General features: G+C 41.0%; 1 protein-coding gene across 5 annotated transcripts; it reads left to right on the top strand.

Moving 5' to 3' along the window:
- On the top strand, positions 1–23,600 carry ZBTB43 (zinc finger and BTB domain containing 43). Of its 5 annotated transcripts, XM_045790922.2 has the most exons (4): positions 1–128; positions 2,969–3,092; positions 17,772–17,847; positions 18,173–23,600. In XM_045790922.2, exon 4 carries the CDS (start codon positions 18,196–18,198, stop codon positions 19,597–19,599), a length of 1,404 nt encoding a protein of 467 aa, XP_045646878.2. In that variant the 5' UTR covers positions 1–128; positions 2,969–3,092; positions 17,772–17,847; positions 18,173–18,195; the 3' UTR covers positions 19,600–23,600. The 5 variants fall into 5 exon arrangements, with proteins under 5 accessions (XP_045646878.2, XP_045646874.2, XP_045646873.2 ...); XM_045790918.2 differs by lacking the exon at positions 17,772–17,847; XM_045790917.2 differs by lacking the exon at positions 17,772–17,847 and having other exon boundaries at positions 15–151.
- The last annotated feature ends 2,004 nt before the right edge of the window (positions 23,601–25,604 follow it).

Below are 25,604 nucleotides of genomic sequence, written 5' to 3'. Positions count from 1 at the left end.
CGGGAAGCGTTTCCGGGGGCGGGAGGCGCAGGCTGAGGCGGTCGCGGCGGCGACGGCTTGAACGGGCCTGACGCCGGTGGCGGAAAGTGTCCGGCGGGCGGGTTATGTGAGCGCGGAGCCCTGAGCAGGTACGGCGGAGTCCGGACAACAGGTAGCGAGAGGGCAGGGAGGGAAGCCGGAGAGGTTTAAGGGCTTCTCTGCAGGTCCCGGCGTGCGCGCGCCGCCGGCCCGGCAGGCCCATTCCGCAGACCGGGATGCTTAAGCCGCGCTCTGGCAGTTGGAGTTCTGCCACCCCGGTCCGACTCCTGCGGTCTCCAACCAGCCTGGTACGTGGACCGCGACACCAAGGTTCCCGAGGCAGCGTCTCGCCCAAGGTCACCCCGCGGCGGCGGACCTCAGCGGGCCAGAGCGCTTAGAGATCCCGCCCCGGTACGTCCGCCGGCCTTTCGGGGGCGCAGTGTGGGTGCGGCGTGGCGGCCTCGGGTTCGAGGCAAGGCCAGGAGAAGGGCTGCACTCGGACTTTGCTGGTATCTGTCTCTGTTTACTTCTAAGTAGTGTTTCACCTCTGTTGCGGTCTCTGTCACCTGTTGTCACCTGCCCTTTCTGCCTCTCAACTCTTCCCCTGTCAACTTTGTATTTCTCTCCTGTTTCTCTCTTGAGCCCATCTCTATCTGGACCCTGTTTTTATTTGTCTCTACTTTGCTTGTGTTTCTTGACCCTGTGTTTCCCACTCAGTCTGTACTCTCATTCATGGCCTGCCTGTCAGCCGTGCTCTTTGGCCATCTGTGTTTCTGCCAGTTTTGTGTCTTTCTTGTTTGTGCCTTTCCTAACTGGGTTTGTCTGGGCGGGGCAGGGCAGGCTTGTCCGGACCTCTGAGCCATGCAAAGTGACTCATGACCCCGTGAAGTTTCCTGCACTGGTGACATTCTCAGTGACTAGACTGCGGTCTGGCCTCAACTCTGACAGGTGTCGCCCAACCTAAGCGTCTGGGTGCAGGAGCTCCTCCTGGCAGGCAAACGGGAGACCATCTCGGGGCCAAAGTAGTTTGATAAATCCTTGCCTTTTCTTACCCATGGTTTTTAAGCCTGCACATCTCCCGACTTCCCTTGACTCCATCCACTTACCCCAGGATGGCCTCCAGGACTCTCAGGAGCCTGCTCTTTCAGTTCCAGCTGCTTAAATGGGCCTGTCTACAGGCAAAGGAAGGGTCAGTCTGAGATTCTCTGCTCCTTGGGGCTCAAGGAGCAGCAGGATTTCTGGGAAAGCTGTATGCTTAGTTCAGAGATTGTGTCAGTATGTACGGTTAAATTATTAAGAAACCTAATAATTTGAGATTTCATTCTTTGCTTTACTAAAGTACTCACTGGAGAAATAAGCCAGACACAAAAGAACAAATATCGTTTGAGTCCCCTTATGTGAGGTATCTAAAATAGGCAAATTCATAGAGACAGAAAGTAGAATATAGTTTACCGGGGGCTGGCAGACGAGGGGATGGAGAGTTATTGTTTAATGGATACAGAGTTTTAGTTTGGGATGATGAAAAAGTTATGGAAGTGGATAGTTGTGATGGTTGCACAACGTTGTGAATGACATCATTCTAAAGCCTAAAGAAAAAGAAAAAGAAGTGAAATAAATTGGTTAAAGTGTTAAACTTTTAACATTGCTACCCTTTTGAATACTTTTCAGTTCAGAGTTGGGTCCGTACTTTTCCACAGTGTCCTCCTTTATGTCTTCAGAAGCACTGATGAGGCTCTCAGGAATGCTCTATCATTGTCTCAGGCAGTGGCAAGCATTAAAATTTCCACATGGCCATCACATCCTGATTGCGGAAATTTTGAAATATGGCTCTTAAAATCAGTTGAATGTACTCTATCATTTTCATGAACTTTTCCTTTTTACCTTATTTATATTTACAGTTGGAATAGAAAGATTTTTGTCTTATTTGTAACGTGTTGAGGGCAAACTTTCCTTTATTTCGTCGGTTTGTAGCTAATCATTTTCCTGAAACTGAGCGCTGTTTCTGCCTTCTGCTTTTCTTGATTTGAGCTTCTTACCCCAAGTGCTAATGAACATGAGAGTGCATTTAAAACCATTTCCTTGGCTATATTGTAATGTAATGGCAGGATGACTGATAAGTGGGAAGTTAGTGGTTAGAACAATACCTTCTCTTTTGAATCTCAGAGTTTACCACAATGGAATGTTTGCCCTGAAGTTTTAAGTAAAACATTCAGCAGTGGCTTAAAATTCGGGGGAGACAAGAATCAAGTAGGTAGTTAATTTTTTTTAAATGCTAAAATAGGTTTTATTAAATTCTTTGGCTAAAGTCTTCCGATTAGAACCTGTAGGGGTGCTGATTGGCAATGGTCTGGAGACTGAAAACACTTTTCCAAAGGGTCTTTTCATTCTGTAAAGCTACATAGACATTGATCAGTGTTGGTTTTCTGCTTTTAACCAATGTGCCATGGTAATGTAAGATGTTATTAAAAGTGGGCAAGGGGTTGAGGGGTGTACAGAACTCTTGGCATTTTTTGTAACTTTCCTGTAAATCTAAAATTATTTCAAAATTAGAAGTCTATTTAAAAAGTACAACACAGGGGGGGCCTGGGTGGCTCAGTCGGTTAGTTGTCTGCCTTCAGCTTGGGTCATGGTCCCAGGGTCCTGGGATCGAGTCCCACATCCTGCTCCTTGCTCAGCAGGGAGCCTGCTTCTCCCTCTCCCTCTGCCTGCTGCTCCCCCTGCTTGTGCTCTCTCTCTCTGTCAAATAAATAAAAATCTTTAAAAAAAATAAAAAATACAACACAGAAGCAAAGAAGGTACAGAATAGAAGCTAATATAACCAAAAAATACCAGTCTTGATTAGTTTTCATTCTGCTGCTCACACACCTGTATTATTTATTAGCAAGGCACATGGACATAGTAAATGTCACCAGAATCTCTCTTATATTTTCAACATGATTTTTCCTTTCAGAAATCAGTGCCATTTTAATTTGAAGCAAAACTGAGAAATGGGTTCCTCTTCCTCATTCATCCATACTGCTTTGTGATGGCCATGACATAAGGGGCTTTTTCCCAGGAATACAGCTTTGCATTAGGTAAGCTATGAACTTACTAAAAAGACAGGTTTTTAAAGTTATTTACTAAAATGGTTTCTTTTTCAGCAAAAATAATAATGTAGTTGTATTTAATTGCTCTAGACCAGAGTTTCTTTTACTTTTCTGGCGAGGAGCTCTTGCATATTTTAAGACCAGTCACTGCTTTACATCGTACCCTTACAGCATTTAACTTCAGAGAAACTTCTCTGCTGAGTGACTTTTTTTAACTTAGAAAAATAATAGATTTAAATTGAACTGATTTGAATCCTGACCTACCATTTTTGAGGTGTATGATGTTGGGCAGGTCTTTAACCTTCCTGAGCTTCAGTTTACTCATCTTAAAAATGAGTATGAGGATTCAGGGGTATTGCAAGACCCAGGTTTCCATAGTCTGTTTTGTGAACTGTAAAGCATTTGACTAATGTAAAGAATTTTGGTGGGCATGGGGTATTGGTATTTTTGTACACTTGTGCCAGTCTTTAGATTTACTAAAGTGGTATTTACTGTGTTTAAATGTGCTCCCTACAGTAAGCATGCAAATTGCCCTCTGTTCTGATTAAGAAATCTCTGGAGGGCTTCAAGGCTGATGGGTCTGCTTCCCTATTATGTTGCTATCTGTGTTTTTCAGACTTGTAATTGTGTTTAAATAATGTATAAAACTTGACATACTGTTCTTTAGCTGTATAATAAATACAGGTTGCTATTAAACTCATCAAAGTTGGAAGAGATCTTGAAGATCATCTAGAGCTTGGTGATTCTTCAATATTTCACTGTTTTTCCCTGCTTTTAAGAAAACCAGAGAGCCTCCATGAACTATGGAGGGAATGAGTGGGGATAGGTGTGCATGTTTTAGAACTGTTACTATTGGGTTTTGTTTTGTTTTGTTTTCCTTAACTATGTGCAAGATAAATAAAATTGCTAGTATCTCATTAAGTCTAATGATGGTAAATAATTTGCTCTGGAGTTTAGGAATATGTTGTGTATTATAAATTATTTCAGTTGTTTATTTGTGAAAATAGTGTTCACCTTTACCTTCCATACTATCATCAGGCTGTATTGGGCCTGAGCAAGTGTTTTGAATTTAAATTCCAATTTAAACATCCGCTAGTTATATGACCTTAAGCAAGTAGTTAGGCCTGTTTGTTTCCTATTCTGTACAATAGGAATAAAAAATAACTATCCAGTGGGTTATTTTGAGGACTAATGAGATAAAATACATACAGTGCTTCTGTACAGATTTTGGTACAATGTGCACATTTAATAAATAGTAGATGCTGTTATTATCTCTACTAATTACAACATTTTCCTGGTTACCCGGTTTGGAAGCTTCGTAGTCAGTATAGGTAACTAGTTTACTTTGCATTACTTTATTTTTTAAAGCTTTCTTAAGATACAATTCATGTGCAATTAAAAGTTTTTTGGTATATTCAGTGGGTTGTATACCCATCACCACAATCTAATTTGAGGATTTTCATCACCCCCCCCCACCCAAAAAAAAACCAGCAGTCAGTCACTGCCCTTTCCTTTCCCCGTAGTTTCTGGCAGCCACTGATTTACTTTTTGTCTACAAATCTTTCTATTCTGGACATTTCTTATAAATGGAATCATACAAAGATGTGGTCTTTTGTATCTAACTTCTTTCACTTAGCATAATGTTTTCAAGGTTCAGCGGTGCTATCATGCATTTTTATTGCCAAAGAATGGCATAATACAATAATACTTACATAATAAAAAGGAATAATATTTCATTGTATGGATATACCACCTTCTATTTATTTAGTGATCAGATGAGGACTTTTGGGTTGTTTCCACTTTGGGGCCATGTGGATATCTGTGTGTAAGGTTTTGTGGATATCATATGTTTTCAGTGCCCTTGGGTATATGCCTATGTGTAAAGTTGTTGAGTTACATGGTAGCTCTATGTTTAACTCTTTAAAGGGCTGCTAAACTGTTTTCCAAAGTGGCTGAGCCATTTTATATTCCCACTAGCAGTGTATAATGGTTCTGATCCTTCCACATCTATGTCAATACTTGTTTTTGTCTGTTTTATTTATCATAGCCATCTGAATGGGTGATATCTCATTGTGGTTTGAATTTGCATTTCCCTAGTAAATAATGATACGGAGCATTTTTTTGTGTGCTCATTTGTATATCTTCTTTAGAGCAATGTCTATTCAAATCCTTTGCCCGTTTTTCAGTTGTCTGCTATGAAATTTCGAGAGTTCTTTATATATTTTGGATACAGGTCACTGAACAGCTATGTGATATGCATATATTTTCTCCCACATTGGAGGTTATCTTTTCACTTGCGCTACCCTTGCATCTTCCTGCTTACCAATTCAGTCGGTCCTACCAGTTCTTTGTTTTCCATACGCACTGTTACTTTCATTGCGTCAAACCTTGATTATATTTGTTGAAATCTTTTTTTTTAAGATTTTATTTATTTATTTGAGAGAGAGAGAGCAAGAGCTGGGTGAGGGGCAGAGGGAGAAGCTGACTCCCCGCTGAAGAGGGAGCCCAATGCAAGGCTTGATCCCTGGACTCTGGTGAGCCAAAGGCGGGTGCTTAACCGCCTGAGCCCCCCAGGCGCCCCTGCTGAAATCTTATAATTAAGCCTGTACTTCAGACTTACTCCTGCTTTTAAGTGCATCAGCAGATTGTCTTTCCTGAACATATTTCACAGCATATCACTGAGAAGTTTCCAGTGCTGCCCCCAGTGCCCACATTTAAAGGTCCGATTGCGCGTTTAGCAGGGTAGTCCCAGCAATCCTTCCCAGGTTTGTCTCCCACCACACCCTGTCGCTTGTAGAAGGAAGCACAGGAGTGATCTTGAGTGGAAAAGAGCTCAGAGAGAGCCTGTGAGCTGGCTTTCTGGTGGTAGTTTTACCATAGGTGAGGACCTTGCCCTCAGTGGGATGGGAGCAATAACTCAGTTTCTTCAGGGTGCCGTACTCACAGTGCGCTTGACCCACAAGAGCTTAAAGAAAACAAACCAGAATGACATGTGATTTATATTTTTCTTTCTATGTTAGTTAATAAGTGAGGTGGGCTTGTAGTTTTTTCACATCTAATTTTGATACCAGGGTTTAAATAAAAGTAATTAGTAAGTTTTCTCCCACAGTTATTCCCTTGCTCTTCTTTCCCCTCTGAAACAGTTTATACAGCATAGGAATTAATTTCCTTTACAGAATTTTCCCATAAATTATTCTAGGCCCGATGTGCTTTTGGAAATCATTTGAACTGTTTGGTAATTTCTCCACAGTTATCTGTTCAGATTTTTTTTTCTTCTCAGGTTAATTCTGATAATTTATATTTTTCTCTACAACTTTTTATCCATGAGATTTTAAAAATTTCTTAGTGTGGAATTGTCTCCTATCTTAAAGTTTCTATAATGTCATTGTGTCCTATTTCTTTTTCCTAATTTTGTGAATTTGCCAGTTTTAATTTCTTTGTTTTAGAATTAAGAATTTTGTTTAATTATTGGGTAGGGTTTTTAAGATTTATTCTTTAATATTTCTGGATTTATTACATTGTGTAATCACATGTGATCAAATGTGCTGTGTATGTGCATTTCTGCTTTGGGGATAACTGATGCTGTCTGTGCCCACTTTTTTTTTTCTTTTGTAAATGTCCTATGAAAACTTAAAAAAGATATGTTATTTGTGTACTGTATGTTTCAATTAAATTAGCATTACCAATGATACCAATCTAAGTTTCTGCGTTCCAATTATCCTTTGCCTACCTGACTTAAGGATTAAAAGAGGGAAATGTATATTTCTTACTACAGTTATGTTTATGTCAGTCTTGTTTCCTGAAGATTATATTACATTTACACATAGTTTGCCAGATAACTCTCACTGTGAATTATGGAATTCATCAACTAACAATAAACTTGAAAAAAAATAAGAACAATAAGCTTTTATCCCATTTGATGCTTTTTACATTGAATCTTACTTTGATATTAATAATGTTGCCTGGCTTGCTGTTGTTTTCATATACCCATTCTTTTGACCTTTTTGGTGATGAATTCTGTAATCTTTTCTGTATCTGAACAAGTATTTTGCCTTTATTTTGAAAGCTATTTTGATTGGGTATAGAATATAAGTTGACAAGTTTTTTCTTTTAGTACTTTGAAGATGCCTGTCTTGCATTGTCTACTGTCTTCGGACTGACAATGTTTCTGACAAGAAGTTTTCAGCCTTTCTTATCCTTGGTTCTCTGTACAAAATGGCTTTTTTCCCTCTGGCTGCTTTTAAGAGTTTTCTTACTCCTTGTTTGAAGTGATTTGATTATGGTGTGGCATGGTGAAGTTTTCTTTATGCTTCTTGGAATTCGTTGAGGTTCTTGGGTGTGTGGATTTGTTGTTTTCATGAAATTTGGAAAGATTTGACTATTTCTTCAAATAAGTTTTAGTTTTTATACCCTCCATCTCCTCTCCTTCAGGGACTCCAGTTAGGTGCCTTGAAGTTTTCTCAGGGTTCACTGATACTTTGTTTCCCCTTCCCCTCTCCTTTTTTTGTCCTGCCCACCCCCTTCTGCTTTATTTTAGGTTGTTTCTATTGCTGTGTTTTCAGGTTCACTCATCTTTTTCCTGCAGTGTTGTTGTTCCTCAGTGTTGCTTATTTGTGTTTAATCTGTAGAAATTCGGTTTGGGTCTTTTTTTTATAGTTTCCCTGTTTACTTACTATGCTTAATTTTCCTCTATTTTCTTAAACATATGTAATACAGAATTTTCTACCAATTATATAAATTTGTCATTTCTGGGTCTGTTTCTATTGATCAAATTTTTTGTTTCTTTATTATGGGTTATATTCTCCTGCTTCTTTGCATGCCTGGTGATTTTTCATTGGATGCCAGGCATGAATTTTACTTTCTTGGGGTCTGGATATTTTTGTACTATGCAAATACTCTAAATAGTTTGATCCTTTTGAGGCTTGTTTTCAAGATCTGTTTAACAGGACCAAGGCTGCATTTTGTTTGGGGCTAATTTGTCCCCACTACTGAGGGAAGACTTCTAAATATTCAAAATTTTTCATTCAGGAATTTTCTTCTATTAAATATTTTATTTTCTCCTTCTACTCTGTTCAGTTCTTTGTCTCAAGGACACTAACTAGCCATACATTGGATCTCTATTCCCTGTTCTCCTGTTCTATTTATTCTCTTCTCTCTCTCTGTTTTTATATTTTTATCCTCCTCTTGCATTCTGATAGAAGTTTCCCCAGAGTGCCTTCCACATCACTGATTCCATTTTCCGCTGTGGCACTTCTGCTCCTGATTGCCTGTTTACATTTCTGCTCTGTTATTAGTTTCTCTACATCTTATCTTTAAGTCATCAGCTCTTTTTTTTTTTTTTTTCCCAGAAAGACCATGTTTTCATAAGTTTGTGGAAACATCATTTAAAAAATACTATCTAGGGGTACCTGGGTGGTTCAGTCAGTTAAGTGTCTGCCTTCTGCCCAGGTCATGATCCCGGGGTTCTGGGATGGAGCCCCACATCAGGCTCCCTGTTCAGCAGGGAGTCTGCTTCTCCCTCTGCCTCTCCCCCTGCTTGGGCACGCTTTCTCATTCTCTCTCTGTCAAATAAATAAAATCTTTTTAAAAAATTAAAATGCTGTCTAGAGGGGCACCTCAGGGGCTCCGTCAGTTAAGCGTCTGATTCTTGGTCTCAGCTCAGGTCTTCATCTCAGGGTCGTGAATTCAAGCCCCACTTTGGGCTCCACACTGGACATGGAGCCTACTAAAAGTAAAAATAAAATAAATAAAAATAAAAATGTTATCTAAGCTGTGCTCTTTAAGGGCGCCTGGCTGGCTCAGTCAGTAGGGCATGTGACTCTTGATCTTGGGGTCTTAAGTTCAAGCCCTCACATTGGGCATAGAGCTTACTTTAAAAAACAAAACAAAACTGTGCTCTTTGTTTATCCCTTACTATTTTCTTATTTTTTTGTTATTGTAGAATATATTTACAGACCCTATGTACTTAAAGAATAAAACCAACCGGGTTTTTAATCCTTTAGAGGGAAACATTCTGCTTGGGTCTGAAAAATTTCCCCCTTTGTGGGTGGGTTGTTTGGTGTTTTTTATTTTTTATTATTATTTTTTTTTTTTTACCATATACCCGAATGCTGTTAGAACTAACTCTTTCCTCTTTAGCTGGAGGACAGGCTGAACCATCCTGACACGGGGGGTTAACTTGAATTGAATGGCTGGGCCAGAGGCTAGCTTAGATACTCTTAGGAGAGCTTGAGCTCTGTGCACTTTCTTCTGTGTTAGTGAAATTGTTTGTTTTTTAAGATTTTATTTATTTGAGAGCAAGAGAGCGTACCCGCAGAGGGAGAGAGAATGGGAGAAGCAGACGCCCTCCTGAGCAGAGAGCTGGATTCAGGGCTTGATCCCAGGACCTGATCTGAAGGCAGACGCTCAACCAACTGAGCCACCCAGGCACCCCAAGTGTTAGTGAAATTCTGATACCAGGGACCTACTTTAGTCTCTTTGGCCCAGCTGGCAAATGTCTCTGCCTCCTTCCTGGGGCTCCTACTGAGCCCCACCCTCTCATGTCAAGTTTTAAAAAATTTCTGCTGAGGCACTCTGCAACCTTTGATATTCCGATGCAGCCAGCTCTGAATGTTGCTAATCTGCAGGGCCTGTCCCATAGTCCACTCTGGGATTTTAGCCGAGGATGGACCTTCCGAACGAACGGGCATTAGTGTTCTTCTCTCAGGATTGTCTGGGGTAGTAGGTGGAGTTACAGGGGTAATGTCTCTTTTCAGTCTGGCCCTATCTCCACTCTGTCCTTAATGTTTAACCAGATAACTCTGGTCCTAGTTTCCAGGACCAAGGCCAATTTTTTCATTTTTTGTAGGTTATTTTGGTTAGGATATGGTAGATGGGAAGAATTATATACCGCTCTCAAGTCTTCCCTCTTAACTCTGGTGAAACTAAAATTTATTGTAAAAGGATACATTGACTGTAAGATACACCAGTTCCCCTCCTCTGAATTTCTCTTGAGTTTATAATTCTCTTGTGCTTTTATTATGCTTTGCCTTGAATAACAGGTTTGTATGCATGTGTTTTTTTTTTTAATCTCCCCTACCAGATTATAAACTCTGGACAGTGCGATTCCATGATCATTTTAGAAATTCCCCCACAGTACTTTGCATATAGTATTTTATGTTGGTTTACTTATTTATATGTTTATTTTAGTGAGTTAATTATTAATATGAAAGTTTCTTAAAAAATTGAAACAGCAGCTATACTGGTAATATAGATCACAAGTGCTTGTGAGCTTATAAATAGGCTGAGGTAGCAGGAAAACCTGAAGGAGAGGTTCAGGCTTTGCATGTTACTAAGATCAGGGACGTAGAAATACCACACTCACCCAAAGTTAAGGGCAGAGGTCGGATACTTGTATTTTATTTTTATTTCTCTAAAGTATTTTATTTTTAACCTCTACACCCAGCATGGGGCTTGAACTCAAAACCCTGAGATCAAGAGTCGCATTCACATGCTCCACCAACTGAGCCAGCCAGGCGCCCCAGAAGTCAGATACTTTTAAATTATAAGGACCGTTACCACCTTGACATAGTTGAAAATAAAGTTATGTGACTCCCCCCCCCAGTTTTTTTTTTTAATGTATAGTAAAAAATGTCAGTTTGCCATTTTAACCATTTTCAAGTGGCATTAATTACACTCATAATGTTGTGCAAACAACACTGCTTTCTGACCCCCCCCCCAATTTTTTTCATCACACCAAACAGAAACTCTACCCATTAAATAATAACTCCCATTCATAATTCCTCTGAGCCCATGATAACCTCTAATCTACTTTTTTGCCTCTGAATTTGCCTATTCTAGATATTTCACATAAGTGGAATTAAACGTGTCCTTTTGTGCCTGGCTTCTTTAAGTTAATGTTGAGCATGATTTTACCATAATGTTGTCAGTGTTTACATTGTAGCATGTATCAGAGCTTTTTTCCTTTTTATATTCTGTATGCTGTCTCTTAGCTGTCATTGATTTGTTGTAGTGTTGTTTAAGTCCTCTGTTTCCTTGTAGATCCTAAGTCTGGTTTTTTCTGTCCATTACTGAAAGCGAGGAATTGGAGTCACCACCCCTTGTTGTAGATTGGTCGTTTCTCTCTTCAGTTTTGTCCATTTTTGCTTCATATGTTTGTTCCATATGTTTCTCTTGTTAGGTGCATATATGTTTATGGTTGTTATATCATCTTGATAGATTGAACCTTTTATCAATATATAATGTCCTTTGTTCTCATAACCTTTTTGACTTAGTCTGTTTTGTCTGATAATAATACAACCACTCCAGCTCTTTTTTGGTTACTCTTTGCATGGAATATCTTTTCTATCATTTTACTTTTATAAGTTGTCTCTTATAGACAAGATACAAGTAAATCATATTTTTTAAATCTGTTCTGCCTATCTCCACCTTTTAATTGGAGAGTTTAAGCCGTTTACATTTAAATACCGATAAGGAAGGATTTATTTCTACCATTTAGCTGTTTTCTGTATTATCTTGTATGTTTTTTGTTCCACAATTCCTCCATTACTACCTTTTAAAAACTAAAAAAAATAAAATAAAACCATTTATTTCCTCTTCTTTTGGTATGCCGTTTTGATTCTCATCTTTCCTTTTCATGTATATTCTTTTCTTAGTAGTTACATTGAGGTTTACAATTAACATCTTAAACTTAGCAGCAACCTAGTTTGACTAATCAAACTTAGTTCCGGTTTTTTTTCTTTTTAAGAGAGCACACACGTGCGCTTGAGTGGGGGTGGGGAGGTGTGGAGAAGGAGAGAGACTCTTAAGCGTGGGGCTCCATCTCCGGACCCTAAGATCATGACCTGAGCCGAAATGAAAGTTGGTCACTTAATTGACTGAGCCACCCAGGCACCCCCAAACTTAGTTTAAGTAGTACACAGATACTCTGCTTCTTACATATCCGTCCCTCCCCCTTCATGTTGTTATTGTCATGGATTATCTTCATACATTGTCTGTTGACATAGATTTATAAGTATTGTTATATGCGTTTGCGTTTTAAAGCATACAGGAAAAAAGGAGTTATAAGTCAAAAGAATAATAACAGCTTTTATGTTTATGTTGTTAACCTTTATCAGTGGTCTTTATTCCTTCATATGCCTTGGAATTATTACCTAGTATTCTTTTATCTCAGCCTGAAGGACTGCTTTTTATCGTATCTGGTAGAGGAGGTTTACTGGTAATGAATGCCTTAGCTTTTGTTTATCTGGGAATGTCTTAATTTCTCCTTTATTCAAGAAAGGGTTGTTTTGCCAGATAGAGAATTACCACTTGACAGTTTTTTCTTCTAACACGTTAAATGTCATACCACTGCCTTCTGGCCTCAACGGTCTTTGATGAGAAATTAGCTGTGAAGGGGCACCTGGGTGGCTCAGGCAGTTAGGTGCCTGACGTTGCCTGGGATCGAGCCCCACCCTGCCTCGCGGGCTCTCTGCTCAGCAGGGATTCTGCTTTTCTCTCTCACTCTTGCTCTCTCTCAAATAAATAAATCTTAAAAAAAAAGAAAGAAAGAAAATTAGCTGTGGATCTTATTAAAGATCCTTTTTTATGTGATGAGGCAGTTCTTTCTTGCTGCTCTCAACTCCCTGTCTTTGACTTTTTGCTATTTAACTTCTAGTGTGTCTAATGTGGAGCTCTTTAATTTTACTCTGCTTGGAGCTTTTTGAGCTTCTCGGCTGTATGCGTTTGTCTTATCAAATTTGATTAGTTTTCTACCAGTATATCTTTTAATACTGTTTCTGCCTCTTCTTTCTTTGGAGACCCCCATGGTGTGCATGTTGGTACATTTGATGGTGTCCCACAGGTACCTCAGATTGTGCTCATTTCTTCTCATTTTTCTTTCTATCCCTCTGACTGGGTAATTGCAATTGCTTTGTCCTTGAGTTTGCTGATTTTTTTTCTTTTGCCTTTTTAAATTGTCATTGATGGGGCCCCTGGGTGGCTCAGTCCTTGAGCGTCTGCCTTCGGCTCAGGGCGTGATCCCCGAGTCCTGGGATTGAGCCCCACATCAGGCTCCTCCGCTGGGAGCCTGCTTCTTCCTCTCCCATTTCCCCTGCCTGTGTTCCCTCTCTCGCTGGCTCTCTCTGTGTCAAATAAATAAATAAAATCTTAAAAAAAAAATCGTCATTGAACTCCTCTTATGGATTTTTAATTTGTATTTGTATTTGTTTCCTATGTCTTTCAAACAAAACACCACAGACTAGATGGCTTAAACAACAGGAATTTGTTTTTTCACAATTCCGGAGGCTAAAAGACCAAGATCGTGGTGTTGGTAGATTTGGTTTCTCCTGAAGCCTTTCTTCTCGGCTTGCAGATGACCACCTTTTTACTGTATGTTCACGTTGTGCACACCTCACGTTTCTCTGTATGTCCAAATTTCATTTCTTACAAGAATACCAGTCATTTTGGATTAGGGCCCACCCTAACAACCCTATTTTAATTCCCTCTTTAAAGGCTTTATATCCCAAAACAGTCACATTCTAGGGTACTTGGGAAGTTAGGGCTTCAACATGAATTTTGAGGGGATACAGTGCAGCCCACAACACAGCTATTATTCTTCTTGGCTCCAGAATTTCTGTTTGGTTCCTTTTTATAATTTCTGTCTCCTTATTGACATTTTTCTCCTGATTTCCTTTAGTTTTTTGTGCATAGTGGGGTTTTTTGGGTTTGTTTGTCTTTTTTTTTTTAAAGCAGTTTGAGCATATACAAGGCAGATGATTTAACAACTTTGGCTAGTAATTCCAATGTCTGGAATTCCTCAGGGATAGTTTCTAATATTCTTTTTCTTGTGAATGCACCTGTTTTCTTTTTTCTTTGTATACTTTGTAGTTTTGGTTGAGAGTTTGAACATTTTATGTATTCTAATATGGTAACTCTTGAAATCAGATTCTTCCCATCCTACAGGATTTCTTTTGTCACTTGTTGAGGGCTGCAGTTGTCTGTTTGCATGACAGTTTTTCCAAATGATTTTGCAAAGTCTATATCCCTTGTTGCATGTAGTCAGTGAAGTTTCTGTTGCTTTATTATGTGGTCAACCTGTGACCTGACAGCTTCCTTAAATACTTCAACCCAGGTCCTGGGGCGGAGGGGCAGGGAAGTGTGTTTATCTTTTTAAAATCTTATGATCAAAAAAAAAAAATTATGATGCTGCTGGGGAAGCCACTGCCGCTTGAGCGGGCCAAAACAAAGCTGTGTGGATCCACCATACTGGGCAGAATGCAAACCCCCCAGCTTTTGAAGCACGTAATCCTTGTTGTCCTCCCTGGCATGATCCAGCCACTTTTGGAATGTGGGCCACTGTCCCACAGGCTGGCTCGGGTGAGGAATGGGGATTATAGTTGGTTTGTGCATACAGCTCTCTTACAACAGCCTCTCCCTTCAGCCAGCATTGTCTTGGTTGCTACAAGTGTCTGATCAGATTCCAGAGTTCTGACATAGTTGATTCTGATTATTCAGCAGTTTACTGCTTGTTTTGGTGGAGGGACTGATCCCTAGAGCTTCCTACTCCACCATTTCCTCTAATATGACTTACGACATTTATGACATTTATTTTTGTAGAATTGTTTTTAAAAGTCTTCTTCTCAGTCACTTAAGATTCCACAGAAGATACTTGAAATCTTAAGGAAAAGATTGGTATTCAGTAACAGTGTTGGGAAAATAGGCTAGATATTTTGGAGGGAAAAGGGCTGGATCCCAACCTTGCTCCTTCTGCCAAAACAAACTCTTTGTGTATTAAACATTTAAATGCTTTTTTAAAAATGGTACCGGGGAAAAAAGCTAAATAATTCATTTTACTTTTTAAAAATAATCTTGGAGTCGGGAATGCCTTTCTATGTCTAATACAAAACCCTGGAGCCATAAAAGCAAAGATTGGGTAATTTGTATTACATTTCAAAGTTAATTTCTTGCGTTTATTAAAAAAAACTATTAATCAGTAGGATGAATTGCCCAATTTATTTGAGCAAAGAATATGACTGATAATTTATAGGAAAAACAAATGACCAGTAAACACGAATAAAGAATATCATTCTCATTCATAATTAAATGTTGATCAAAACAACAATGAATCATGGATTATTCACTTAGGAGATTTGCAAACTTTTTTCCTGGTTTGATAATGTCTAGTGTTGTTGAGTGTGGAGGAGTAGACACTGTTGTTTACTGTTGGTAGGAGTGTGTCTTGGTGCAACCTTTCTGGAAAGTAGCTTGGTAATACACATCAGAATGTCGAGTGCTCTTCCATTGGTAGAGATTACCTTATAGATATTTCCAAAGATATGCCAAGATAGTTATGTGCAGATGTATAATTATATTGTGTATATTATTTAGCATTGCTCATAGTTTCAAAAGCCCAGACAATTGAAATTCTATAAGAAGAGAGCTGTGTAAATTAGGGTATGTCCGTATAGCAGGAGCTTTATAATCATTAAACAGAACTGAATTAGCTCTTTCTGTGCTAATGTGGTACATTAGTCCATTTGGGCTACTCTAACAAAATACTGTGGACTGGGCGGCTTATAAACATCAGAAATTTATTTCTCAGAGTTCTGGAGGCTAAGAAGTCCAAGGTCAAAGCACTTGCAGATTCTGTGTCTAGGGAGGACCCACTCCCTGATTCATAGATAGCTTGTCTTTTCCATGTGTCTTCACATGGCCAAAAAGGCAAAGTAGTCTCTGTGTCTCTTTTAATTTTTTAGTATTTTTATTAAGTAAACTCTACACTCAATGTGGGGCTCAAACTCAACTCAACCCTGAGATTGAGTCACATACTCTACCGACTGAGCCAGTCAGGTGCCCCTGGTGTCTCTTTTACAAGAGCACTAATTCCATTCATGAGGATTCTGCCCTCATGACCTCATCACCACCTAAAAACCCTCCTCCAAATGCTATCACGTTGAGGAAATGGGTTTCAACATGAATTTGGAGGACACAATCAGTCTATGCCATGTCAGAAGTTCTGCAAGATCTATTAAGTGACAAAAGCTAAAAGCAGAATAAAATGTAGGTAATGAACCCATTTGGGTAAAGATTTTTAAAGGATATATATGATTTATTCTTATATAAGCACATAGAAGTTTCTAGAAATATATGAGTTTGTTAATGGTGATTTTCTTTGGGAGGGGGAATAGGAATAAGTGGTGAAGAGTTTTGGGTTTTTTTTAAAGAACTTTCTGTAAATGCCTTTACGTGTGTGTATTATCCCCCTTTTTTTTCAAATGGCTCAAACCCAAATTCTACAGTGATGTGATGTAGCAGAGAATCTGTTTACCCAGATATTTCTCAGAATTTCCATACTTCTAAGTCTTAGTTTATATACTACTTAATTTCTCCTCTTGAAATTGCAAATACCTGAATAGTTTGTTTCCTGGTCTATTTTTGTTTTAAATTATCATGACCATAAATTAATATTTCTTTCTAAAAATACCGTCTTACCTTTAAAAATTATTAATGGGTAACCTGGTATTTTGGCATCTTCCTAGAAGAGGCAGAATGATGTTATAGGGAAAATAGCATAGGCTTTGAAGTCGTAGAGACCTAGAATCAAATCCCCATTTAATAAAAATTAGTTCTTATTTTAACCTTGGGAAAGTTACTTGAAATAGCTGAACTTGAGAATATCAGTCTCCACATTTGCAGAGTCATTATAAAGATTACGTGGAAAAAAAAGGTGTACAGTCCTTGCTATATAGTAATTACTCAAGAAATATTAGTTTCTTTTCTTGGTCTTTCTCCCTATCTCTCAAAGATGACTTTCAGTCTTTGGGTTTGTTTCTTTTTTTTTTTTTAATCTCATACTTAGAAAATCTGGCATTAGGGGCGCCTGGGTGGCACAGCAGTTAAGCGTCTGCCTTCGGCTCAGGGCGTGATCCCGGCGTTATGGGATCGAGCCCCACATCAGGCTCCTCCGCTATGAGCCTGCTTCTTCCTCTCCCACTCCCCCTGCTTGTGTTCCCTCTCTCGCTGGCTGTCTCTATCTCTGTCGAATAAATAAATAAAATCTTTAAAAAAAAAAAAAAGAAAAGAAAATCTGGCATTTAACAGTGTTTGGATATAGTATTAGAGCTAGGTGACGGATAGTGCTAATAAATCTCTTGGGTTTACTGGTTTATTTTAATTTACCATGGAATTATGGGGCATGAGCAGGATCTCAGACAGAGTTTATCTTGTTGATTGTTACTGTTTGAAATTTTCTCTAATGCTTTTACTACCCCACAAAATATATTTACAGTAATAACATAGGCGATCCTTTATTCTTTGTTATAGTTTTATCTTCGGATTGAGTTCACTCAGTAACGGGACAATATTTACTATGCTCTTTGGTCTATGAACAACTTGGAGACCACCAGATAGAGGAGGAATACCTTGCCTTCCCACTTCATTCTGCTTCACATCAGAAGCTCCTAAAGGGCTAAAATTCTGATGGCTAGCAGAGAAACTCACATTGTTTGGGGCTTCGGTTGGTTTCTGCCTGTGGTGCTGAAGGACCAAAGGCAAGATTGTTCTGGCCACGTCAGCCCCTTTCCCCTCACTCGCACACTGGCGTCTAGCCTGCTGATCTCCTTGCAGTTCCTTACAGTTGCTGAGCTCACTCTTGTCTCAGAGCCTTTACATAGTTTTTCCTTCTCACAGTTCCGTCCTCACTGCCTCACCCCAACTTGGCAAATGTGGATCGAATCTGAGGTTTCTTAAAAATTCTGTCGTTTGGGTAGGTACCATGTTTGTTTGGACTAGAAATATTTACTTTGTTTTATTTAGGAGATTTGTATAGTTTACAGATCACATCTCTGGATTCTATTCTCTCATTCACAGAGATAGGCAAAATCAAGAGTTAATACTGTGCAGAGTGGTGGGTGGTTCCTGTTTTTGGCATACTCACCCCAGAAAGCCTTGCTCTGGGGGATGACTGCTCCCCCCACTAATGCCCACAGCAAGGGGACGCAATGGAACTATAGAACGTGTCTTAATTTTTTTAGTACTCAGTCAGTTTCTCTTTGGGCTGGATTTAGTACTAATTTTTCTTTCTCTTGTAGCACTGCACAAGATTTGTGATGAAATGGAGCCTGGAACAAACTCTTTTCGAGTAGAATTTCCTGATTTTTCCAGCACCATTCTGCAAAAACTGAACCAGCAGCGCCAGCAAGGACAATTATGTGATGTTTCCATTGTTGTCCAAGGCCACATTTTCCGGGCACACAAAGCTGTTCTTGCTGCCAGTTCACCCTACTTTTGTGACCAGGTACTCCTGAAAAACAGCAGGAGGATTGTTTTACCTGATGTGATGAACCCAAGGGTATTTGAGAACATTCTCTTATCTAGTTATACGGGACGCCTAGTCATGCCTGCTCCAGAAATTGTTAGTTACTTAACAGCAGCAAGCTTCCTCCAGATGTGGCATGTGGTAGACAAGTGCACTGAGGTTTTAGAGGGAAACCCTACAGTCCTTTGTCAGAAGCTAAATCATGGCAGTGACCACCAGTCTCCAAGCAGCAGTAGTTATAATGGCCTGGTAGAGAGCTTTGAGCTGGGCTCTGGGAGCCATGCTGATTTCCCCAAAGCCCAAGAACTGAGGGATGGAGAGAATGAAGAGGAGAGCACCAAAGACGAGCTGTCATCTCAGCTCACCGAGCACGAATACCTTCCCAGCAACTCGTCCACAGAGCATGACCGGCTGAGCACGGAAATGGCGAGCCAGGATGGGGAGGAGGGGGCCAGCGACAGTGCCGAGTTCCACTACACCCGTCCCATGTACAGCAAGCCCAGCATAATGGCTCACAAACGCTGGATCCATGTGAAGCCCGAGCGCTTTGAACAGGCATGTGAGGGCATGGATGTGCATGCCCCCTATGATGAGCACCAGGTCACTGAATCCATCAATACTATGCAGACGGAGCACTCGGTGCAGCCTTCGGGCGTAGAGGAGGACTTCCACGTCGGGGAAAAAAAGGTGGAAGCAGAGTTCGACGAACAGGCTGATGAAAGCAATTATGATGAGCAGGTGGATTTCTATGGCTCTTCCATGGAAGAGTTTTCTGGAGAGAGGTCAGATGGGAATCTAATTGGGCACAGACAGGAGACTGCCCTAGCATCAGGCTACAGTGAGAATATTGAAATGGTAACAGGGATTAAAGAAGAAGCTTCCCATTTAGGATTCTCAGCCACCGACAAGCTGTATCCTTGTCAGTGTGGGAAAAGTTTCACTCACAAGAGTCAGAGAGATCGACACATGAGCATGCACCTCGGTCTTCGGCCTTATGGCTGTGGTGTCTGCGGTAAGAAATTCAAAATGAAGCATCATCTCGTGGGCCACATGAAAATTCATACAGGCATAAAGCCGTATGAGTGTAATATCTGTGCAAAGAGATTTATGTGGAGGGACAGTTTCCACAGGCATGTGACTTCTTGTACCAAGTCCTACGAAGCTGCAAAGGCTGAGCAGAATACGACTGAGGCTAACTAAAAATAGGATCTGGCCCTTGAGTGGCAGGCACAAAAATAAACTATGGTAATTATGCAAATCTGGGCACAGATGATGCGTGCTACTTGCTATTATGAGAGAAGCTTAAAAAAAATGGAAGATATTTCTGAAAGACCAGCTCTAAGTAGGCCAATTTAAAAATCTAATTCCTCAAATTTGTATGTTCCTGTCCAGGCCTGGAGTGGGTAATGGGGAGAAGTTAACCCACCTCCCAGCTGGCGAGGTAAAACTTCAGGCCCGTTGTTGTGATTGAGGCAGGTGGACTTGGTGATAGAGACACCTGCGCTTGGAACTGGACTCCAGCCTACCAGTTCTGTTTCAGGGGGCAGCAAGTTTTGATCACTCATTACAAGGTCATGTCGGAATTTTATTTAGCTCTCACCATAGATAACTTAGGTAATGTGGATTTGTTTCGGTAGCTGCCTCACTGAATGAAATGCTACTTAATGTAAAAGCTACAAATAATGTGATTCCTAGGATGCGAAATTGATTAACAGAGCCCTCTCCTCTGGTTTTATTCTCTCTGAAGGGTATTTTAACTAAAAACCCATGGAGATGCTAAGAGGGTGACGTTCTAAGTATGAAACAAATAACTTACGGTACAAGCTTCAATTTCTGTTAAGATGCCACTGTCACGATGTGTTTCAGACTCTTGATAAGGCAAAGTTTTGTATTTTAGTACTAACATTTAGTTTGGACAATTGTATCTAATTGTAATTCTCTAGGGTGCCAGAGATAGGTATTTCTAATTGGTTTGCTGTCCCAAATCCTGTTTAATTATAGCATCCACACAGCGGGATCTGCTCTGTGGCTAGTAGGCGTCTAGCCGGCTTTGACTCTGACCATGGTACCATTGGCTGCTGCAGCCATTTCTCTCTCAGATTATGATGCTTCCTGAAGAGGTCAGTCAGTGACCACAGTTAGTGGGAACGAGCCAGAAGTGATGGCTGAGAGTTACCTGTGAGCAGAAGGAGTTTATGGGGGCCACAGTGACACTCCCAACTGTCAGTGAGAGTTGCTGAGTAGCAGAATTTTGAGCGGCAGAAAAAAAACAACTGCCCAAGCAAGAGGAGTCTTGAAAATACACTGGTGGGGGGAGGTAGTCTTAGAGGGGCACACTGAGCTAATGCTGCCAGTTCTTTAGGAGTGCTGGAATGTGTTTTCAAAGGGGGGGAGAAGGAATCCTAATTTTAGAAAGTAGTCTACAGATTCATGCTCCCAAATTCTAGGTAAAGCTGCATAAATTTACAAGTCCACTTAGCTGTACGCACCAGAAACCAGCAAGAAAAGCAGCTGTTCTTGCGACCTTTTCTGCAGCTCGGGCAGATGTTTTAGGTTAAAAAGGAAGCTTCTGTTCGGGATGCTTCCAAGCTGCGTCAGGTACCTGAAGTTCTCACCAGGGTAGGACAGGGTGCTACTGTTATGTCAGCTTTTCCACAAATTACTGGTCTTTTACTTCCAAGTGGAAACTTTTTTCCTTAAAATAAAAATAACTTTTCCTGGATTTGAGGTGAAATTTTGTTTTAAAAGTTTGGCTTTGCTCTTATGTGATAGACACTGCTAGCAATGGCCTCCAGTCCTCACGCTCCAGCCACAAAGGCATGTACTTGTCAAACGTTGTCCGGAAGGGGAAAGAAAGTACTTACTTACCAGTTAACTCTTGTAATCAACATTACAAAACAGGGATCTATTCATGAACACTGTATCATTCTCGATATATAAAAAGCACTTTGTATTTAAAACTTTATTATAAATATATATATATTGATTTTTTTAACCTAGAAACTAGATATTACCTCTTGGTTGTTTGCCACATTAATATTCTCTTTGTGTCGAAACTTCACCAGTTAACAGTCCTTTCTCTGCATACCTGACAGATGTGTATAGAGGTGACTGTGCGAACAGTTCAATTGCTCCTTCTCTTTTTTTTCATGTTAGAAGCTAATGGGTTTTAGGGATGATCCTAGCCGTTATGTGTGAGAAGAAATTGTTTTTTTATTCCTACTGATTTCAGTACCAAGGCAGTGAAGCCATTTGGTTCTGCCAAAAGCTGATCACCCTCTCCCATGGTATTAGCAGGTCATTTTCTAATGATTGGGAAGGTTTGATGTGCTGTTTCCCATTAAAGATTGTATTCAAATGAGCATTGGGACATTTTGGGAGAAGAGTCTGAGAGGTAAAATAAAAATATTCTAGAAAAATCATGGTTCTTCAGTTATGCTGAAATTAGCCCAGCACCTTTGTTATGAGTAATGTTGAAGAACTCTCGTTTAGCCAGGAGTGGTGGGCAGCCCTTGGGTGGCAGTTTGGGACGTAGTCAGTTGTGCTGGGACTTATCTCATGTGTTGTGAAGAGAGGTGTCTTTTATCGAAATCCTTAGATGTACATCAGCTAAGTATAGAATTTAAAGTGTAAGTTCCTCACATCTGCTGTTTTTGGTTGTTCATGGTAGTTGGGGTTTCCCTTAAAATTCGGGTAGCTAATTGGGTCAGCCAGACCCTGTGAGGTGGTTGGGCATCTGAAATGCTGGCCATGTTCAGAGAGGCGGGGGGAAAGAGGTTGCCTTAGTTTGGATAGTGAGAGTGAATTTTTATAGACTTTGCTTTTTAGGATTAGGAGATCATACTGGATTACTACCTTTTTTTCCTGCCCATTCTGGGTTGGATAGTCTCTCTCCGTAGCCTCAGTACAGCTTTAGAAAATCTTTATCCTTCCAAATGAGTTTGGATAGTTGTGGGTAACATTTTCCAAACAGTCTTTCAGGGATCGTGTTAATGGCCTACAACCAAGGTATATGTCCCCTACTTTGAGTCTTAACTGTGGTTCTTCTCCAATCCCAGTGGGAAAGGGCTTCAAGGCACCACCAGTGGTATGTAATAGTAGTATTTATACCATGCCTTTAATTTTAGATCTGCACGTGACAGCAATCCACTCGGTCAAGTAGGGATCACTGTCTAAGGAAGGACTGGTAGCCTTTCCTCACGTGTTGAGGGTTACCCTCAGGCGCTCCCTGGGCCCCATCCTGTTGATTTCTGATTTCTAGATCTCACCTTCCTCCAGTCCCTTCGGTAGGCCACAACTTTCAAAGAGTCTGCCCGAAAGGGTCTTCTCCATTTTAGTGGCCATTTGCTGAACTAAACTGACCCGGCGCTGGCTTCTAGCTGTTTGGGAGAGCTGCTCGGTCTCAGTGACCCCTTCCTGCGGAGGCACTCGCATCCCCAAGCTGCCCCTGAAGTGACATGGGGGCAGAGCAGAAGCAGCCCAGTTGTGCTTGTCCTGGGGAGGGGGATTTGCCATAGCCCCCTGCGTGAGGGTGGGGAGGGCTCCATCACACCAAATCCAGGTGTTTGTCTTTGTAAAGGTCTCGTTTAGGAATGCTGGAAACCAAGCAGCATATTTACCCCCTTCCCCACCCCCATCTGTGCCACACTAATTTTGTCATTTAATTGCTTTCATGGGTCACTAACTTTGTTGAGTAAAACCAGGGTTTGTTTGTTTGGGTTTTTTCTTTGCTACTTATATATTTAAAGGTACATGTTTCTTATTTCAAATCTCTACTGATAGTGCCCAATGGGAAGATGCTGGAACACATTTTGCAAATGTGACTTTTTTTTTTTTTTTTTTTAGTGTTGCTTGAAGCCTGTGTCATAATGTCATTTGCTGCTGCCTTCTTTCCTTTTATGAGGTTCCCAATGTTTCTTCCAGAAAATTACTTTATTTATGCAAGTCAGGTGACTCTTAGATCACAGAACCATTTGATGATAAACAGATTATCATTAGGTGCATATCTTATTGATATTTTGTGAAATGTTATGCCTGTGTTGCAAAAGTTGAATAGTTTTGTCTTTATATATTGCTGTCTTCAGTGTACAGCATGGTTTTACTTAATTGAATGTTACTGTTTAATATTTTCTTCTTATAGAAGAGACCATGCCCTTTTGTATGACATGTTTTAATAAATGTTATCCGTCAACTTTGTAAAAGTTTTGTTTTTCACTTTGGTTATATGACCACATGTCTTTGTTTCCATCCTGGCTTTTGCCCCCTGAGAATAAAAGTTATATTGTGGCCTTTTGAGAAGTAAATGCCAAATGGATAGTCTGACCAAGTGGGTAGTGAGTGAGCATGTGCTGTGTCAGGCATTTATGATGATTATCTCATTTTAACCCCCCACCAGCTCCATCAGGTGTTAGGTGTGCTAGATATTCTGTTGGCACCTCCAGATCCCCTCCTTACTCTGTGCTTCGCTCTGGAGGCTGGCCTCTGCAGACCTGTCCCATCTTCTGGTCAGGGTACACCAGAGATACTCTGGAAGGAGCTTGGTGGATTCGAGGAGAAGAAGTCGGTGGATTCACTCTCCTGGCTCCTTCCTGCCAGGTGTGGGTTGACAGTGGCCGGCCTCCTCTGCCTAAGGCCGCAGCTCCTGTCCAACAGCTTCAGGGTTTGGTGACCACACCCTCTCCTTGTCCTAGCCAGCAGAGGATTGGGCCTGACTCCCTGTTTTGCCAGCCCTGGAGGGCTTCACTGTCCTCACAGAAGTTCCTAACCCTGCCCACACCCTTTATAAATAGCGCTTTTATGAAAGCCAGGCACCCCAGCTGAGTGTGCCCTCTGTTTCACACCCAGACCCCGGCTGATTGTTTAGGTACACCCATTTCCCGGAGGAGCCGTTGTGCCTGAGAGAAGGTAGTCCTGTTACGGTGCAACAGTGGCTGCAGAGCGAAGCTGGGATTCGCGGCTGCACCACCTGGAGATGCTTCTTCCAGTGCCCTGTAATGCCCCCATGCTCTTTAGTTGGGTCTCTCCCTCTCCTCACTGTGCCTTCCCCCACTCATCCCCCCTGAAAAAACCCTCAAGAAACAGCAACCGTGCTCTTTAAAAGTGCTGCAGGCACTGAGGGGGCCCACGTATTTCCTAACAACAGCTCATTACCAGAGACACTGCTTGTTTTAGACCAAACTTAACCGTCTTCCCACACAAACCTTCTGTTACCACTGTTTGTTGTGAGGTTTCTTTTCCCCTCCCCATTGCTGATTTTAAAGCCAACTACAGATTGCCTCAGCTAGCTTAGCCATTCTCTGTGTGGGAAGAAGTCCAGAAGAACCATTTCTAGCCCTTTTTGAGGTGGGGCCTGTCCACGCTGACCAAGGGCAGACAGCTTAGGCGCTGCGGCATGGTGACCCCCCTGACCGGCGCTGAGGCCCCTGGTTACCCGCAGTCCAGCCCACCTGGGGAGCAGGCTTCCTCACACAGCTCCCGCAGGGGCGGAGACCTCTGGGGTGTGAAGTTGAGAAGCACTGTGTTCCTTATCAGGAGAAAGCAAGAGATGGAAGTGGCTCGTTTGTATTTGGGAACAGAAGGGGGGTGGGATGTGAGGGGTGTAACCCAGATGGAGCGTATAACACCTGTGCAGTTTATTTAGATTTCCTCATAGTCAATTCAGGGACCGCTTCCCACCAAACCACCGGAGTGTTCCTTGAGACAGTCTCCATGCCCGGGCATCTTGGAGGGTACACAGCTCTAGAATTTGCCCACAGTCAATGGACCAGCTAGCAGGTCAGCAACAGGAAATGAGGTAAGCTTGAGCTTGATGTAATAGCCATTTATTATTTGGTAAATGATTTTAAATATGATTGTTCTCTGTGCAGAAAGTGGAAGATAAGAACTCTGTGCCCCTCCAACTCTGTCTTGTGTTCTTTATAAGAGAACTTGGTCAGCGCTCTGTTCAGAGTTCAGTGAATGGAGATGGGCACGGACGGCACTTTTTTTTCCCCTTAATGAGAAACCAGAAGGGAACTGAGAGTGGGGAAGGAAGTCTCAGTCTTACTCTGAACTGGTCTGACTCGTTTGACTCAAAACCAAGTAATGTGATTTTATAATCTACCACTTTCTTGTGGCTACAATTACAGGAGAGTCACAGTGTCCTTTGAGGGAATATGTGGGCTCTAGAAAAACAAGGTAGTCCCTAAGCAGTACTGTAGGTAAAT

This window comes from Ursus americanus, chromosome 18 (genome assembly GCF_024610735.1).
Source record: "Ursus americanus isolate L20-20 chromosome 18, mUrsAme1.1.p, whole genome shotgun sequence".
NCBI lineage: Eukaryota > Metazoa > Chordata > Mammalia > Carnivora > Ursidae > Ursus > Ursus americanus.
Note: the sequence above shows the minus strand (reverse complement) of the source record. Positions and strands in the feature narration are given on the sequence as shown.

Bases quoted from the DNA above. Each gene is read 5' to 3' on its own strand.
- ZBTB43 (XM_045790918.2), top strand. From the start codon at position 18,196: ATGGAGCCTGGAACAAACTCTTTTCGAGTAGAATTTCCTGATTTTTCC.